Raw genomic sequence first — 20148 nt, forward strand, 5'->3', positions numbered from 1 at the left:
TTTGCAGAGAAAACAGTCTCTAGGAATAAATTTCCCAGCATCATGTCTCTCATCAACTCAAACCCACGTGGCTCTCCTTCCTATATCAGAGGGGGAAGATGCCCTCCTCCCACACGGCAGAGGCATCCATAGACTCTGGGATCCATCCTTGCCTCCATCCTCAGGGATCTTTCTCAATCAATTATCTCTGTAACCATATCAGAGCTTCCTGCTCTGCACGGGTTCCTTCCGCTTAGCACATAAACATGTGTAATCATTTCCTCACTTGGGTAAATTGTTTGGGAAGTGAATGTTAATGCTAAGTAAAGGCAGAATCTCGAAGCTGCAGTGATAGGAGATCTGAGAGTGAAGAAAAGACTTGGGTTTCATCATTGTCTAGGATTCCATTTTTCCAAGTGTCTCCAGAGTATTTAACTTTTTAAAATGTTGATGTTGAAAAGGAAATCATATAACAAAAAGTACATTAATTCAATGTTTAGACTGAGAATGTATATGTTCAATTCAAAAAGGTTTGTCTCCCATTTTAAACCTAACTGCCACTTGAAAGAATACTGTTCATTAAATTGGACATTTTGTACATTGACATATAACCCTAGAAGGGAAATTTTCAGATGAAAATAAGAGCAAATTTTAAATCAGATGTTTTAACTAGAGATGAACATATCTGGTATTTTCTAATTTTGTCTTTGTTGCATGATCACAGTAAGTCAGAGATTTAGAAAAACTGCTCACAGCTCTGAAATCTGTGAAATCTTATTAGTTGCATATTTTAATACAATACTTAATAAAAATCAAAGGAGGTTATAAAAATCATATTTTCTCACTGTTAGAAAACTACTGCTATTTTTGCTAAACTCCTAAAGTAAAAGAAGTTTTAAGATGTAGCGTTAATTTTGAATTGTGAATACATATCTTGTATTTTCATGACAATGTTGCCAAGGATATATCCTCAGCTACCAAAAGTATGCATATACTCCTGTGATCGTGCTGGCAGGAAAAATGGTTGCAAGCCAAAGATAGTGTCATTTATCATTAGAAGGGAACTAGGAAAAAGCAGTGTTGAATATAAGACGCAGACATGCGTTCAAGTGAGTACAGACACACACACACACACACACACACACACACACAGATAGCTATTTTGATCAGTATTTTGCTTATGTATATATTTTTTGAATATGCACTAATAATCCCATTATATATCTGTGGCATTGTGGTTATTAAATTTAAGCTTCACTTCAGTTCAGTTCAGTTGCTCAGTCGTGTCCGACTCTTTGCGACCCCATGAATCGCAGCATGCCAGGCCTCCCTGTCCATCACCAACTCCTGGAGTTCACTTAAACTTATGTCCATTGAGTCGGTGATGCCATCTAGCCATCTCATCCTCTGCTGTCCCCTTCTCCTGCCCCCAACCCCTCGCAGCATCAGGGTCTTTTCCAATGAGTCAACTCTTCTCATGAGGTGGCCAAAGTATTGGAGTTTCAGCTTTAGCATCAGTCCTTCCAATGAACACCCAGGACTGATCTCCTTTAGAATGGACTGGTTGGATCTCCTTGCAGTCCAAGGGACTCTCAAGAGGCTTCTCCAATACCACAGTTCAAAAGCATCAATTCTTTGGCGCTCAGCTTTCTTCACAGTCCAACTCTCACATCCATACATGACCACTGGAAAAATCATAGCCTTGACTAGATGGACCTTTGTTGGCAAAGTAATGTCTCTGCTTTTTAATATGCTATCTAGGTTGGTCATAACTTTCCTTCCAAGGACCAATCAATGAAAGCTTCACTGACCAAAAATTGATTTTGAAGTTAGGGTATGTTGTTACCAGTTGGTTAAGATGTCCACATCTGAGTAGTTTTGTGGCCTCTAGTATAAATACAAATTTATAAAACAGTGAGCAAATGCCATAGAACCACTGACTGACTTATCTCATCTTTCATAAACTTGCTTATATTCTTAGTCCGAATAATGATTTGGATGAAGACTCATAAATTCATTATTCACCAGTCAAGCTAGTATTTCCTATTATTCCTAAAATTAAAATTGTTCTCATGGTCTAAGTTTTCTAAAATAAATCCATTATTGTTACCCCATGTCTTAAAAGTTTGAATCAAATAGTTTTCAAAACTGAGTCAATCTTTTTAGTTCATTCTTATCAATCAATGAATTGTTCCTTTCTTACGTATTTTCTTGGTGGGCACTTGTATGTTTGCATTTACTTTGTAGACTCTTTTATTTTCTGTTATCTAGTCTCTTTTATTTTCTGTTATCATTTCTTTATCCTTATCTACAGATTGAAAATTGTGTAACATTCAGAATCTCAATATGATAAATTATATTTAAGTTCAATTCTAGAAGTGTTAAACTATATCTTAAAATATACTCACTCTGACATAAGCTCTTGGTCAGAATGTATGAGCTTTTTTCATTAAAGGATCTTGCATAGTGAACATAACAATTCATAAGGATCAAATGAGCCATTGAAAACTTCTAAGCGTGGAGTAATTGCATCACTCATCTGCATATAAATGTTGGCACCTGAGTTTTCATGTTCTTTCAGAAAAGACTATAGAGAGTGATGACAAGTTAAGCAAAAAGTTATAAACAAGCAAGAAATTATACAGTGCACTGATTCTCATTCCTGTTCCTGCCCCACTAGATTCCATTTTTAAAGATTATATAAAATATTATGTATAAAAGTGGCAGCCAAGTAAGTTAAAGGAATATTGTAGTTCCCATTTAGCGATTGCCTTTACCAAATGGTGGATTACTCGGGCTTGAGGGTGATCTTTTACTCCTCCAGATACTTAACTCGAGAACAATCTCCAGTTCACCCTCTTCTTCAGCAGCATTGCTCTGGTCTTGTTCAACCCTCATCTCTCTCACCTAAGCGAATGTCACACCCAGCTAAAAGCCACCGTGTTTTCAGTCTTCTTCAACCCTTTCTGCATAGTGATGCCTAAGGACCTTTCTTAAAATGCTTTCAGGTTCATACCTTTCCTCAGTTGAAAAAGCCATGCTTTCTCACCTCTACACCTCTGCATCATCTGGCTGTCTGTTCCCTTAATGGCCTTTTTCTCTCTGGTCTTCCCTCCTCCACCCATTTCATAATTCAGAGCTCAGGGCCACCCTTCTCAGGCTAGGTCTCCTTTTGTTTTCCAAAGTACCCTTATGACTGCACTTCTTCCCAGAATTTACCAACAGAGTTGTGATTGTTGGGTTACTTCTTTCTTCACTCTAAACTTCTCTTATCATGCACAATAGTTGGCATAGTAAATGCTCAGTTCTTTTGGGTTCATTCATGAATTCATCCACTTAGCAGTTATTTAAATACCCATTAAGTGTCAGGCAATGTTCTAGGCACTGGGGATATAGTAGTGAACAAAATAAATGAAAATGCAAGCCTTCCTGGACTTCATAGTCTAGTTAATGGAGAAAGATAGCAAATAAATAAATAAATAAAATAAGTAAAATATAAAGTTGTGTCAGGGGGTAAGTGTTAAAGCAGATAGGGGGTTTGGAACTGGGAGAAGTGTATGTGGTGGCATTTTAAATTGGGGATTTGGTGAAGGCCTAGGGATAAAGTGACACTTGGATAGAACTCTAGAAGAGGCCATCAAGACAGTCATGCATGTAGAAGAAGCAAGGATATTCCAGGCAAGGGAAGAAGAAGTACGAAGGTCAAGAGGTGGGCACATGCTCAGGGTGTTCAAATAACAGCAAGGAGGCAATAGGTGGGTGGTAGAAGGCAGGGCTGTGGAGAGGGAAGGCAGCTCACATGTGTACGGACTACAGATTGTCAGCAAAATGGTGCTTACTCATTACTTCTTGGCAAATAGATGGAGAAATAATGGAAACAGTGAAGACTTTATTTTCTTGGGCTCCAAAATCTCTGCAAATGGTGACTGCAGCCATGAAATTAAAAGATGCTTGCTCCTTGGAAGAAAAGCTATGACCAACCTGAACAGCATATTAGAAAGCAGAGACATTACTTTGCCAACAAAGGTCCATCTAGTCAATGCTATTTTTTTCAGTAGTCATGTATGTGTGAGAGTTGGACCATAAAGAAAGCTGAATGCCAAAGAATTGATGCTTTTGAACTGTGGTGTTGGAGAAGACTCTTGAGAGTCCCTTGGACTGCAAGGAAATCAAACCAATCAACCCTAAAGGAAATCAGTCCTGAATATCATTGGAAGGATGGATGCTGAAGCTGAAGCTCCACTACTTTGGCCACGTGATGCAAAGAATTGACTCATTGGAAAAGACCCTGATGCTGGAAAAGATTGAAGGCAAGAGGAGAAGGGGGTGACAGAGGATGAGATGGTTTGATGGCATCACCAACTCGATGGACATGAGTTTGAGCAAGCTCTGGGAGTTGGTGATGGACAGGGAAGCCTGGAGTGCTTCAGTCCATGGGGTTGCAAAGAATCAGACATAACTGAGCAACTGAAGTGAACTGAGGTTGATAAAAATTATAGGAATGAATAATAAATACATGGAGTAAATCAAGTTTCCCCTAATATCTTAGACAATAGTGTCTCAAGATAAGAATGACAACACAACTTAGAGAATGAATTTATGGTTGCCAGGGTGAAGGGACAGTTAGAGAGTTTGGGATGGACATGTACACACTGCTATGTTTAAAATGAGAACTAACGAGGGCTTACTGTATAGCATATGGAACTCTGCTCAGTGTTATGTGGCAGCCTGGATAGGAGGGGGGTTTGGGGGAGAATGGATACATTGTATATGTATGGCTGAGTCCCTTCACTAGTTGTGAAACTATCACAACAATGTTCATTGGCTATACCCCAATACAAAATTAAAAGTTTAAAATAAAAAGAATATAAAAACAAACAACAGAAAAAAATTACAATGACAAGATTTTTCACTCCTGTTCACCCAAGTCATTCTAATGCTACAAGCCTAATTTCATAGCCTCTAGATTACCTCTAAGTGCAAAAGTGAGTAGAGTAATTCAATTCATAGTTTCTACATTAAAACTGCAAAACAAAAATCATTTTGTCTACGTGGTCTCATTCGTTCAGAGACTGTCATGGATGTGAATGTAGGTCTAAGGTCTCTAATGCACTTCAGAAAGCCATCATGCAAAGAGTAAGTAGAATTATCAAACCATGGTAATCTTCAAAGCAGGCAGTTATGAAATGGGTATTTCTATAGCTATTATGCATTGGCTTCACTTTCCAGCTTGTAAAAATATCCTTTTTTTTAATTAAAAAGTCTTTTGTTTGAGAGATCATGGAATAGAAAAAAATTAATGAAGGTTTCCGACAGTACTGATGCTAGTAGAAATTTGATTGAGGCATTAATTACTTAAACAGGATGTAGAGTTTCTAAACGATGTGCTTTAGGATGCCTCTTGGGAGGTGTTTTAAGGCAACTTCTGGTTGCCTGCTATTCGGAGATGATGTTCTGTGTGAGCAGGGGGCGGACATAGTTCCTGCTCTGTCCCTGATGGCTAACAGTAAAACTGAAGCTCTGAAAGCTGCTGGTCATTCCTGGATGCAAGAATATACAACCAGCTTCTGTAATAAAAAACAAAGGGAACGAAAGAGAGGTGGTCCATCTGTGAAGGAGAGAAAAGCCCCAATCTATTAAGCCACTTAAAATTATTTCCTTTTTGAGTTAAGAATTGTTCCATGATTTAATAAAAGTTAGGCAAAATGAAGAAAATACTTTTTAAAGTCTGTTTCTATGGGAAAAATGATAACATGAAATCTAACTTATTGGAGTCATAAAATGTTAATATCAGACTTTTTCAAGAGTTTGCTGCAACGGACTTTAATTATAACTTTGTGAAAGCTATTAACCTGGTCACAAGATCAGAAGATACAAAAAATTGGTTTCAAAGAATAAGGGGAAATTTGAAATAAATAATAGAAGCTTGTCTTACTTAAGAGGGATTCATGTAAGATGTACTTTTACAACATTTTGTGTTCTGCTTGGATGTCTGATGAGAGAGGGTCAAGAAACATAAACTCTAGCCACTATTATATGGGAGACTGGAATATAATTCAAGTGATGTTTTACAAGATTCAGATTTCATGGCTTAAGTGTGTGGAAATGCCAAACTAGAAACTTTGGGGAAATGTTTAGAATATAAAGTGTGCTGATATGTTTTCAGTACAAAAGCCAATGATTCAGATGGACTGGGTAAGAAGGAGCACAGAATAAACAAAAAAAGAGTGGGACGGAGCTGAGCTGAGAGAGCCTCATTTTCGTTTTGAGTCCTCCATGAATTCTCTCTTCAGTCACAGCAAGTCATCCATACATTAAGACTTCACGTAAAGGTCTTCATCATCCTTTGAGGCTCAGCAACCTTCAATCACTTCCTCTTTGAACCTTCTCCGGTTCACCCAGACAGAGCCTGTTTTTGTCCTCCATGTTTCTTGAGCACATTTTAACTGGCTGAATTTTAATATATTTACATATTTATAAAATCTACTTGACTAGGAAGCAAATTCTTCAGGTCATATATTTTACATCCTCAGCACCTAGGTCAGTTCCTAGCAAATAAATCATTATTGACTGCATTGCAACAATGAATGAGTAAATATGAAAATTACAAAATTCCATTTACCAAACTTCTGCCATTGTTTTACAAGTCTAGCTATCTTCCTTCTTATCACTGGAAAGAGCTTGGTGTTTTGTTTTTTTTTTTTTTTAATAGATGGCTGTCTAAAACTTTTAGTCAAATTTAAAAAGCAAAAATCTCCCAGTATATATAATCAATATTTTGAAATAAAAATGGTTGCCTCACAGTAGTACTTAATAGAATCAAAACACTAGGGTGATTCATCCATCATTATCTATTTAGAAAATGCATGGACAAGCTCCAATACTTTGGCCAGCTGATGTGAAGAACTGACTCATTAGAAAAGACCCCGATGCTGGGAAAGATTGAAGGCAGGAGCATAAGGGGATGACACAGGGTGAGATGGTTGGTTGGTATCACCGACTCAATGGACATGAGTTTGAGCAAGCTCCGGGAGTTGGTGATGGAGAGCCTGGTGTGCTGTAGTCCATGGGGTCACAAAGAGTTGGACACGACTGAGCAACTGAACTGAACTGAAGCTCTTCTTATGGGAAGTTAGACATCATTCTATTTTTCTCCTTGAAGTCCTCAGTTTTGAGGCAGTTGTTTCTGCTCAAGTATCTGGGATTTTTTCATTTCAATAATATCACTCCATAATTTCTATTGTTTGAAGAAGTTTCTCTAAAACAGGTCTCCTTTAGAGCCTATCTATAAGATGATATGTTACTATATTTTAATTCATGAATATTTGATGAAAAAAGTTTTAAATGCAGTAATTAATTTTTTTTAAAGAATAAATTATTTTTGACTTCTCTATTTCATGTGCTGACTTTTGGAGAAAAATATTAAACCCGGATGATTCATTTGTTGGTGTTTCTCAAAATCCTGAAGCTCCAACCTCTTTAAGGGAGGTCTCTTAATGCTCAGGAAATTAAAGAAGCTATACATTTTTCTTACCACTTGATGAAACCAGGACCCAAGACAAAAAGTTGAACGTTAACTACAGCAAACAGATTTAAGACAGATCTAGGTATTTGAGAATCTATGCTCTGATTAGATCCCCAAACGGAGACTCTATCACCTCCTACCAGATATCCAGGGCCGAAATTAGCTCACTTTATCCTTTCTAAATATTTAATAAATTGTTTCTCAGTGCTATATCCAAAATGGAAATGATCCGGAAAGAAAGAAAAATTAACAGGCTTCTTCTGCCCTCTGTGATTAAGCATACTTCCCCAGTGTACCATAAAGGCAGTAAATTTATGGTTTATGAAGGCCTATCACCCGATGCTACGCTCAGGAAAAAATATTTCTAAGGAGTAACGTGTAAGTGCTTTTCCCATGTTAAATCAACAATGCTAAAAAACACTAACTGCTAAAATTTAAATATCCCACAATCAGCAGAAGGAAGACTTAAATTTAGGACCTTAATATATACTCATCTACTGTTTAGATCTGTTTTCTATCTAGACCAGTCCTGTCCAATAGAACTTTCTGGAATAACGGAAATAGTCTCTATTGCTCCACCCAGTATGGTAGCTAGTAACCACATGTGGTGACTTAGCACTTGACATGCGGCTAGTACAATTATTAAGAACTGAACTTTAAATTTAATTTTGTTTAATTGCAGTTTAAATGGCCACACATGGCTAGTGGCTACTATATTAGAAAGTGTAGATCTAGCAGATCTAGGGTGTAAAATGCATAAGACTGCAATCCAGTGAACTGGATTTGACCCTGCTTCTGCCATGGACTACTTTGTGAGCTTGGTCATGTTATTATTCATCCTGATGCTATTTCTTTATCTTTAAAGTGATTAACTAGATGATTCCTAAGATTTCTTCTAAATCATTTATGCTCTACTTAAAAAATACTCATCGAGTGTGACTAAAAATTGTGAGTTATTATTTCAATCTCCTCATGAAAATCAGTCTTTTAGTTACACTATGCCTATTCATGAACATTCATATTGCAAATTATCTATAATACATGAATGAATACACAGTGATGCAGAAGAAAAAGTGGTTTTGTAGTTGTATTTATCCTGCCTAATCCTACTCCTGGTGTGCTATGACACTGGATAAAATAAAAATCTAAATAGGATTTCCTTGCATTGGTACTTGATTTATTGAATCATCAATTCATATCATTCAGTCACTCAGTTTATTGAATACACCAAGCTCCAAACACAGTTAATATTATATGTGATGTGATAAATGTGCAGGAGGGGAGAAGACAGTTTCTAACTTAGCTTAGAGAAATGTGAATATCTATGACTGTGTGGGAAGTTTTCTCAAAGGAAGTGACCGACCAAAGCAGAAGTCTATTTGTTTAAGAGTCCATTCAGACATATGGCCTTGGTATTGCCCTTACCCTGGGCAAGGGGGTTCTTGCACTGGGGCCCATGCTTTAGAGATCTCTTTCCTGGTTGCACTCCTCCTCCTTTGGTAGCCCACTCCTTGACTTTTGACTGTCCTCTGGGTACCTGTGACCTTGGAATTCTCCACCCCAGTGACTGGAGCTCACTTCAGGGACTGTGAGTTGCCATCTTCCCAGGTCTGTTCTTCTGAGGGTGAGCCATACCACTGCTGTGCACTATAGTAACGGGGCAAAGAGGTGGGTATTTTGAAGCACGTGGGTGGAGTTTGATCCTGTGAGCATTCCAGATATCTACATGTGAGAGCTGGAGTCTAGTAGAGATTTGGATATTAGGTACATGTGAAAGAACAAGGGAGCAGGCCTTGGCCAATTTGGAAAACCAAGTATTACGGGCTCTAGAGAAAAGCACCATAGGTCAGAAGAGCTCTGTTGGTGTGGCATTTACACACCATTATTACACACCACTATTTCGTGGGCAGTTAAATTAACTGAAGATAATAAAGCTTAGAACGGTTGCTAAGGCATCGCAGCAGGCAGTGTGTATAACTGAAGTAACGCAGTTTTATCAAAAAAAATTTCACTGTTAAATCTAGTCTAATAACTAAATACCCTAAGACGATTTAGGTCATTTTGGTTATTTGTGATTTGAAGGCTTGTTTGCTCCACCAGGGCTTCCCTGGTGGCTCAGATGGTAAAGAATCTGCCTGCAATGTTGGAGACCCCAGTTTGATCCCTGGATTGGGAAGATCCCCTGGAGAAGGGAAAGACTACCCACTCTAGTATTCTTGCCTGGGGAATTCCACAGACAGAGAAGCTTGGTAGGCTACAGTCCACAGGGTCTCAAAGAGTTGGACATGACTGGGTGCCCATCACTGTCACACTTTTTCTTGCTCCACCAGATTAAAATCATGAAGGGAATCCTTCTGCTGTGTCTGACTGCTATCATCTTGCAGATTAGTAAGGCTGAGAGAGCAAAGTACAATTAAGTAATATGATAAGTTTTTATCAAATCTGTGGCATAGCAGTACATTATAACTAAATATGTTTAAAGTAAATCTTCACATATTGGTTGATACAATTTTATCTTAAATGAAGCAGAAGCAATGATTTATGCTTATGTTATTAGCTACTATGGAAATACATTGTATTCACTTGAATACAATTCATTGTATTCATTTGAATATTTAATATATTCAAATATATTAAACGTGTTTGCAGACAAAACAAAAATAAACTAAAAAAAAAACCTATGAATTTTTGGATACGATATAAATTCCACTTTAAGGAACAATAACAGAAAAAAAAATTTCTGAGTTTTAAACTCTCAGACACCACCAGGGCCCAATGAATGACACTGTAAGTACTCTTATAATTCATAAAGAGATGAATGGATACATTACGGAGTTTGCGTTTATATAGGGGGAGGGAGAGGAAGAAAGAGTTCAGTGTAGGGAAAGGGATATAGTCTAGGAAACCTTGGTTATAGATACTTTGGATAAAAAAATAATTTCCAGGGACTTCCCTGGTGGTCCAACGGCTAAGACTCTGACCTCCCAATGCAGGGGTCTCAGGTTTGATTCCTGGTCAGGGAACTAGATCCCACATGTTGCAACTAAGAGTTTACATGCTGAAACCAAGACCCAGTGCAGCCAAATAAATAAATAAATATGAAAAAAAAAAAAACCCAAAACTGGGACAAGTTGGTATACTGAATATACATCATTTATCTTTTATGTTTTTGAGAACTTCTACTTTTGTCAAAGAAAGAAACTGTAAGAATATCAAAAGGAAAGACACCTTCAAAAATACTATTTCAATACTATTCAAAGTTCTAAGAACTGAAAAGTTCTTCAGAACTGAAGGAGAGTTATGACCAACCTAGATAGCATATTCAAAAGCAGAGACATTACTTTGCCAACTAAGGTCTGTCTAGTCAAGGCTATGGTTTTTCCAGTGGTCATGTATGGATGTGAGAGTTGGACTGTGAAGAAGGCTGAGCGCTGAAGAATTGATGCTTTTGAACTGTGGTGTTGGAGAAGACTCTTGAGAGTCCCTTGGACTGCAAGGAGATCCAACCAGTCCATTCTGAAGGAGATCAGCCCTGGGTGTTCTTTGGAAGGAATGATGCTGAAGCTGAAATTCCAGTACTTTGGCCACCTCATGCGAAGAGTTGACTCACTGGAAAAGACTCTGATGCTGGGAGGGATTGGGGGCAGGAGGAGAAGGGGACGGCAGAGGATGAGATGGCTGGATGGCATCACTGACTCAATGGACGTGAGTCTGAGTGAACTCCGGGAGTTAATGATGGACAGGGAGGCCTGGTGTGCTGCGATTCATGGGGTCGCAAAGAGTGGGACACGACTGAGAGACTGAACTGAATTGTACTAAACTGAACTGAAAGAACTGAAAAATAAAGATAACTTGTCCCGGGGTTCAGAAATTTAGCATTTCCAGCTGTGGTCAGTTCTTGGTTTGATTTTTGAGTCTAGTTTTACAAGCCAGAATGATCTTCTCTTTATTTAAATAGCGTCCAGTTTATTTTAGCTCAAGATTCTGCCTTTTAAAATCTCCTCCAGAACTTCCCGGAAAACCTGAAGGCCTTATTTATGGAATAGATGCACAGGGGGGCTAAATAAATGTGGAACTGCTTGACAAGCAAGACTTCTCTTTTATTCTATCAGAGATGCTGTTAATCTGCAGATGATTATTTTTGCAATATAAAATATATAGCCTGGATTACAAAAACGAATTCCCCACCTGACAGACTCATAAACAGTTTTATAAGAGCTAATTTTAGATCATTCCTAGTATTTTTCCATTTCATCATTAGAGATACTTAAACTTTTAAAAAATTCTATAGTGCCTCTCAAGATCCTCATGTAAGCAAACACTCTCCCATGATAGAACCCAACAGATGTAGTGGGTTTAGCGTACTATGCAAAAGATGAGAGCAGTGGCATTTATTATCTTCCCTTGGTTGAACTGGTGGTGTGTTGTGAAAAGCTGATGATGTAAGAAGATGTGATACGTAAGAGAAGGCCAAAAACAATGACAGCAACAAATAAGACAAAAGGATTAAGGTGCATTATCAATCGCAGTATTTGACACACTCTAATTGATAGCTATAATCACTCTGTTAGCCCTTAGGGCTCATCGAGTGGGCTTTCTGCAAGTGAAGTTATGGCATCTGACATTTTTATCTTAACAGCAATACTTCTCACTTATGGCAAGTTTTTGTTTCATAAAGCATTTTCACATTTTTTATTATTTCACTTGCTTCTTACCATATCCCAGTGAGTGGGGTAGAATAGAAATCGTTGCCTACATTTTATAGATCAGTAAAAAGGGTCACAGACTACAGTTATACGCTCTTTAAGTTGTTTTGAGGTCAGAATTACTGGCATGATGTACTTTTCTTTCTACCAGACTTTGAGTCAAAACACACTCACTGCTCCCCATCCCCTACGCGTAATATTTGAAAGAAAAAGAAAATTTCTAAGGAAAATTTTCTCCTCATGAAAGCTGCTATTATATTTTTAGTATCTCTTCTTTGAGATAGGTTAAAATACCCAGGTGCTATTTAAGTTAACAAACATAAATAGTGATTTCTTTAAAAATAGAAATATTTCTCTTTAAGCAAATAATATATAAAAATTTGGTTTTCTGGGAAGAGGAATTAGGGGATTATGTTCCCTTACAAAAAGACTCTGAATAGGATTGCCTTAAATAGCAAAATTTCCCAGTACATTTAAGCTATGTTGATTTATGAAAATCTGATTCATATAGAACTTTACAGGAATACATCTGTTATATAAATCCATGCTCACCTGTAATTTACTCTAGAGGGAACAATTGAGTGATAATAATAATAACATACTCACACAATTCTTCATTATATATTTTAAAGTGCTTTCTCCTAATTTATTGCATTTGTCTTTGGCAACCTCATAAGGGAGGTAGAGAGGGTATTATTATCCTTTCTTTACAGATGAATAATTGAGAGGTTAAGTGACTTGCCCAAGGTCAGACAGACTATTCATTCATTTACTGCTATTTGAGTGATGTAGTTTTAACAGGGAAGTCAAGGAAGTAAGGTTCTTCCTCTTAATTTTTTTTTTTTTTTTGTAACCAGCTGTGAAGGCTATTAAAATAGAGGTGGATGATCTCACAAATATAACGCCGGATGAAAGAATCCAGACACAAAAGTTACATATTGTAGGATTCTATTACTATAAAATTCAAATGCAGGCAAAATTAATCTATTTCAGCAGAAGGTAGAAGAGGGGGATGGTGAGGAAGCAGGGCAGGTTTTCTAGGATATGAGACATTCTATTTCTTGATCTAGTTTGTGGTTAAACAATTATGTACATTGTGAAGATTCATTGAGATGTATACTTATCTACTTTTAAAAATATATATTATACAAGTTTTCTTTAAAAGGAGAATTTTACATTGTTAAGAACTGTGCAACACACTTTATAAGATCACTATATTATACACATCCTTCAAACATTTGTGATTTCAACTGAATTTGTTAGCAGCATTTTTTAAAATGAGAGTATGAACTAAATCTGAAGAGTTTAAAGAGAAAAAAAAGTTGAGAAAAAATATCCAAGGATCACCTTTATCTGAAAAGTAGCTATATGAAATGGGAAATTGGAGCAAATTAAGACAATGATATAATTCATTTAGGACTAGATGGGACATTTATACTTAATGACATTAAGCTAGGAAGAGTAGGGAATTAAGATTAAATTGTTCTTCCCAAAGTGTATCATAGAGCACATGTATGAATTTAGAGAAGATAAGATTATAATTTTTAAAACAGCCATTTTTATTTTAGAACTTTATCTATTACAGAGCTGCTTTGGACATTGGGGTAGAAAACCATTTATCACTGGCAATGATAAAAATCTGAGTTGACTCTGCATACCTGGGCTCCTGAGAATCCCAAGTAATCTTTGATATAAGAGTGTATGGGAGTAAAATGTTTTGACCATTATCCATGATAAAAATCACAGGTGCCTTCAAATGCTTAAAGATTTCCAAAGATCCTTCACCTTCTGTGATCCTATAATCCTGAGAGCTAATGCTGCACTTGTATGAAAAGTTACCACAGATGACGGATGTTTTGTTTAATTTTCACATACGCTCTTTCACTGTTGTTGCTTTTCTTTCATTTTACTTGTTTTTAAAAAAGAATCCGTCCTGCCCGATCATCCATATCAAATATCTATCTTGATCCTATAGGTCAGGAGCAGAGAATTTCCAGGCAGTGGGTCAGGTGTGGTCCCAGGATGCTTCCACTTCATCAGTGACGTTCTGAAGACAGCTCCATGACAGCTAGGACTACAGCTTGCTGAGTGTCTTCCCAGGAGGGCTGCTAAAGGCATCCTGTGTAGGGGAAGCCTTTGACCTTTAGCCTATGCACACATTTGTTTTAATTACTGGCCAACTAGCGTGTTTCTGTGCATTCACTATGACCCAGCTAACTTTTTTTTTTTTAATACATTTTATATCCTGAACATCTGCAGGCTGCATGTCACACATCGCGTGGAACGGACGTGATCAAGTTGATTGTCATCACTGTATCCAGGGCGAGTGTAAGACATCACCATCCTCTGGAATTTGGGTTATTAGACCACAGCCCTGTGTTCCCCAATATTGCTTATGTCACAAAGTAGGTCAGAGAGGCGACTCCAGAGAGAGACAGGCAGGCAGAGACAGGAAGAGGCAGGTTGAAGGAATTCTACTCTTTGGGGCTCAGCAAGCTGCCCCAAATTCTTTATCTCTGGCAAAGGATAAACAAACCTGAGGAGCTGGGACCCACATGTCTATGGGCAAGTCCAAGAGGAATCATTTAATGATCTTTTTTAATGTCAGAAATCAGGAAGGCACAACTGTTTCTGGGTGGAAGCCCAAATGATATTCACACCATAACTGCTGATGTTTTAACCATTAACTTTACTGTTTTATTATCAATTTTGGGGGTCAAAAAGGCACAACTGCTCTCTCCCTTCAACAAAAGAAAACCCCCTTGAATCTCTGTGGAAGGTTTGCTCTACTAATTCATGGGAAGTCACACCTGGTTCTTCTGATGTCTCATTTCTGTTTAACAGGCGTATCCCTGAATTTCATCTCTCTTATAGAAGTCTTCCTCAGCGTTCTTTGTCACTTGCTTCACCTGGAATCTCCCTCTTTCTTTTCTTCCCGTATCAGTTCTGCAGATGTGTTTTCATGCTCTCCTTACCATGTGATGAACGGAGTCTATCACTTTTTTTGCTTGTTTATTTTAAAGGAGTCCAGGGCCTCCCCATTGACTCAGTGGGGGAAAGATTCCACGTGCAATGCAGGAGGCACAGGAGATGCAAGTTCAATTCCTGGGTCGGGAAGATCTCCTGGAGGAGGAAATGGCATCCCACTCCAGTATTCCTGCCTGAGAAATCCCATGGACAGAGGAGCCTGGTGGGTTACAGTCCATGGGGTTGCAAAGAGTTGGACGTAACTAAGCGAGCACACGCACATACACACACACACACACACACACACATATACATTTACCATTTGAAAAAATTTGAAGTATAGTTATCTTACAATGTTGTGTTAGCTTCATGTGTACAGCAAAGTGATTCCGTTATCACTATCAGTTTTTGAGCTTTTACTAATTCTTACTCTTTTTTTGTTATAGGTTACACAATTGATACATTTGTTACACACAGTATTGAGCACAGCTTTGAGTAACTTGTCTTTCCATTCTTTTCAACATAGGAAAAGAGAAATTCAGATACTTGCCATCAAGCCTTGTTCTCCTGGTTTCCCTGGCTCACCCTTAAAAAAGAATAATGATAATTTTATTAATGCCATAAACAGCACAAACCAATGTCAATCTTTTTTTTTTTTGTCTTTTTCACAATATCCACTGGGGATTGAGAATGTAAATATATACTTCTCAGGCTAAAGAGAGGAATGCAAACATAATGAAATTTAAAGAGTACTGAAGTTCTTTCTTCAAATGCATTTTATAAACATTTTAAGATTTAATATGATGACTCTATGTTACTTACTGCAGAAATTTAATAACTATGCCAAGAAGGTTTTCTAAATAAAACTAGTAGGAGTGATTATATTGTAAAGCAGCTATGGCTTTCTCTATCTTTTGGGGTTTCATCCTGAGAAAAAGTGAGACCTTAGAAGACAGTTTTAAGATGAAACCTCTATCTCTGATGGTCCGGTGAAAGCAGTCCTAACAACCAGAAAATTATGCTGAAAGTCAACTTCATTCATAAGACAAATTTACCGCAGCTTTTGGAGAGGGGGTTGTCTCAGAAAAGGTTTAAGGTACCCTATATTCACATAAATAAATATGCAAATATAAAAATTAAATATGCCAAACATTAATGACTATGGCAGACGTTTTTCTTTTTTGGTTACCTTTATTTTCAATTTTTTCTATTTGTGGATTAATATTTTATTATTACCTTTGTACTGTGAAAACACTAATGAAGATAAGTTAAAGCAATATATTAAATAAATAGTTTAATTCAGCAATAAACCTAAAATTCTGGTCCAAAAGTCGTAAGTGTACAAATTTTTTTACCTTTTCCATTATTTCTTTAAATCGCTGACTTGCCTCTACAAAACTAAATCATTTATCTGATGTCTTGTGTTACTCTATTATTGACACTTCACCAATCTAAGTAAGTACTGAGTAAATTAGTACTTAGATCAAAGTATTGAGATGGCTAAGTTATTTCTATTCATAAGCTTCACATACAAAGGATAAAGGATATTCAAATCGTAAATGCTGTTGTTTTAACCATTAATTTCACTGTTTTATTAGCAATTACTTGCAAAGGATTAAACATTAGAATGATTTATCTCTTTTACTTTCTGTAAATTGCATACGACTTTATTGTCTCTGTTTTGGTCCTTTGGGATGTTACCAATCTCCCGTCTAGTTTTTCAAGCCAGTCTTCCACTTAAACCAAAGGTTTTGAGGTCCTCCGTGGCAGTCAGGACACATGTGATCAGGCATCTCTACCCGCAGGCTTCTTGAGGCTTACCTGAACACCAGGTCAGTCGCTGTTTCCAGGCCTCTCCTGTGGTTTGCATGGGTGCCCAGTGGGTTGAGTGTGGAGCAGAATCTTGTTGGCAGTGGCTTCTCTGACCGGTGACTTTCCTATCATCCCAGTTCCCTCAACCGACTCCACTCACCTGACCTCCACCAGCCCCTCGTCCCCAACTCCATCCCAATTCTCAGCACTTCAAAGGAAACAAAACCAGTGAGAACAACGGATCCAAAAAAGCAACTCACGGGCATGCCTGGCATTCCGCGGGGGCCATCCTTCCCTGTGTCCCCAGGCGGCCCTCTTGGGCCCGGTGGGCCCGGAGGGCCTGGCGGCCCAGCCTGACCTTGGTCACCCTGCAGTGCAGAAGGGGACAGACCAACAATAACTGTGAGAGATAAAGACCCAGGTCTTCTTTTCAACACTTTAAATTTGTATTATCTAATCCATGTTTATACTATAAAAAGAACCCGAACAACCAGAAACGTAAAGCCTGTAGGCAATTTGCCTGCCAGCAGGAAGCAAATAAATATTCATGCTGGGTGAGCTGAGTAGACACTGTTGAAATCAAAGCTCAGGAACCAGCACTCTCAGCTCTTGGAAGTAGTGTGTACGTTATCATTATATCAGAGCTGGCGGAAAACCTCTGCATAACTTTATCCATGACAATGCTGCATCGGTTATATTCACCTTGCTTAATAAAATGGCTGCATTTATAATTGGACAAATATCTACTTTTTCATAACTTATAAAATTTGACACACGAGGCTCTAGTCATGCTGAGAAATAATTTATACATTTCTAAAGCTAGAGAGCTTAGAAACTGGATCTATCGCTGGATATAATTTTTAAGCTGTTTTCCTTTTTCTTCATTTAAGAAAAAATTAGATAGACTTTCTATACCTTTTGCTTTGGGTATTTTCATATACATTTCAAACAAATGCAGCTCATGAAACATAATTTCGCTGTAGTATATTTTAAAATAAATACCCACCATCCACACCCCACCCATGAAAGATAAATAGTTAAGCAACAGTATACAGAGTAAAAATTGAATGTAAAGGAGAAATCCAACTTGAGCAAGAATAAGCACTACCTTAATCAGGCGGCGTTTAATGAGCTGCTGATCAGCAGAGAGAAACCCATGATTGATTTTAGGAAACACCATCTGATCAGTCAGGTGAGGTCAAAGGTTGGAGTTCAGAGGTGAGAGAGTTGAAGAATAGGCATCAGAAGACCCCAAGAAAGAAATAAAGATACACGCATTAGACTTATAATAACCATCCAGAAAAACAGAACTGGTACTTGTGTCTGACATTGGACCCTCTGGCTCTTCTTGAAAGAACCATAACCCTGAAATGGGGTGGTGAAACCAGATTTTTGGTTAGAAATGAATCTTTCTTTGTTTGCTGTGGGTGTTGGGTCTTTTTAAACATTGTATATAGCGAAGCAGGTAACCTCGAGTCACCTGTACTCCGAGCAGAAAGTCCAGAGACAAAGTGCCAGTTCAAATTCTGTCAGATTCATCAACCAGCATAATGTGGCATGAACGCGACTGTCACGTTATTGATGCCCGAAGTCCAGAGTATTTAGGATTATCTGATGTACTGAAAGCTTTCACAGAGCATGGTGATGCATGCCAATCAGACTACCAGGGCATGGCACAGCCTATGAGAGCTTGCCTGCCTTTCTTCGACTTCAATATCCTCCCCTCTTTCGGGGTCAAGAGTCTCCTTTTTAATATACATGTGATCTCACTGATGGAGGTGAGGTCCTGGATGCCCGATGACCTGCTGTGCGGGATGGAAGGGAGTGACTGGACTCGGCAAGCCAGTTGAGCTGTTCTTGCTCACTCTTATGCTGATTGCGGGCTCTGACCGAGCAGCCATGGGTGCCAACCACAAACCTTGACGGTGAGGATCTGATTACTGTGCAGAGCGGCAACTGTGGGGAAGCCTGGCAGACCCTATGGACAGGGCACAGCAGCAAAACAACACGACACAAAACGTCACACAGACATTCCACCGGTGGACATACAAAACAAGCACGCACCTAAAGCCACCCCATCCCGGCTGTAAGTCTTGCCTTGTTGACACACCCTAAACAAAGTCAGACACAGGGGGTCCCCAGGCCAAGCATTCCTTCAAGGGAATGGTCAACTAGAGAACTCAGGTCCACTGGGATTCCACGTATATACTCAACATTTCTGGACTCTTACATATAAAATGTTAGTACAGAATGGAGGTAACTACAGACTCTGTTACGAACACAACACTGTAATTTCCTTCTACTGGAATTCTGTTTACAACTCAGGATACACATGTATTAAATCTTTTTCTGGACAACAGTGAACAGAATTTTGCAGTCAGATCAGACGTATTCCTCCAAATAACTGCAGTATGCCTCACAAAATATAGTCTTACCACCCACATATCAAAATTTCTCTCTCCGATCTTATGATGACTCTCAGGTCTTTCCTGTCTCAGGAATGCCTGCAGAGGTGGTGGATGGAAATCTGTCTCTTATAACATGCGGATTTCGTGTCAGGGGGATTTATGGTCACACTCTGCAGTAATTGCTTCTGTCACGTAACTTTTCCAAGAGAACTTGACAGTTCACACACCCCCCTGAAGCAGAAAAGTGGTTTTGAATTCCGTAACAGAGGAGAGCAAGGGAGGGATGCTTTGAACGGCCTGAACTTTACTAGCTTGTACTAATTTGTCTTCACAGGCTTTATCAATTGGGTAGGTCTGAGAGAGAAATTTTGCCTGTGTTCGATTTCTTTTTCAATGACACGGGACACCAGAGGCTTGTATTCCAATTTTTTTCCCACACAGAATGCGTTTACCATACAAAAAGCAAACAACAACCACAATATTTGGCCTTGAGCGTCTGCAAGATTCCTTCCTAGGTTTATGCCTCACTCTCCCCACTTCCCACCCAAATCTATTTTAAGGATATTTTTGGGGAAAAGCCAGACATTTTCTAGTTTTTAAATTTTATTAGTTTGGGTATATTTTCTCCCCTATTTCCCCTTATTAGAAATCTTTTTCTCTTAAGAGAGCCAGTAAAATTATGTTTGTAGTCTGAGACAGCTCTTCAGCCCTAATGCCTTTGGTTCTCCTTCTTTAAGAGCTGGGGCTTCTG

General features: G+C 38.3%; 1 protein-coding gene across 1 annotated transcript in view; it reads right to left on the reverse strand.

The window, feature by feature from the left end:
- COL25A1 (collagen type XXV alpha 1 chain) overlaps positions 1 to 20148 on the reverse strand; it is a 503765-nt gene that overhangs the window by 113674 nt on the left and 369943 nt on the right. Inside the window, exons 8-10 of the mRNA XM_086407020.1 lie at positions 18098 to 18169; positions 17250 to 17357; positions 15728 to 15763 (exon numbers count right to left, since the gene is read on the reverse strand). Coding sequence (XP_086263146.1) covers positions 15728 to 15763; positions 17250 to 17357; positions 18098 to 18169 — 216 coding nt within the window. The remainder of the gene's footprint in view (positions 1 to 15727; positions 15764 to 17249; positions 17358 to 18097; positions 18170 to 20148) is intronic.

Source organism: Bos grunniens, chromosome 6 (genome assembly GCF_055505025.1).
Source record: "Bos grunniens cultivar Pamir isolate PY7600 chromosome 6, Bosgru_T2T1.0, whole genome shotgun sequence".
Taxonomy (NCBI): domain Eukaryota; kingdom Metazoa; phylum Chordata; class Mammalia; order Artiodactyla; family Bovidae; genus Bos; species Bos grunniens.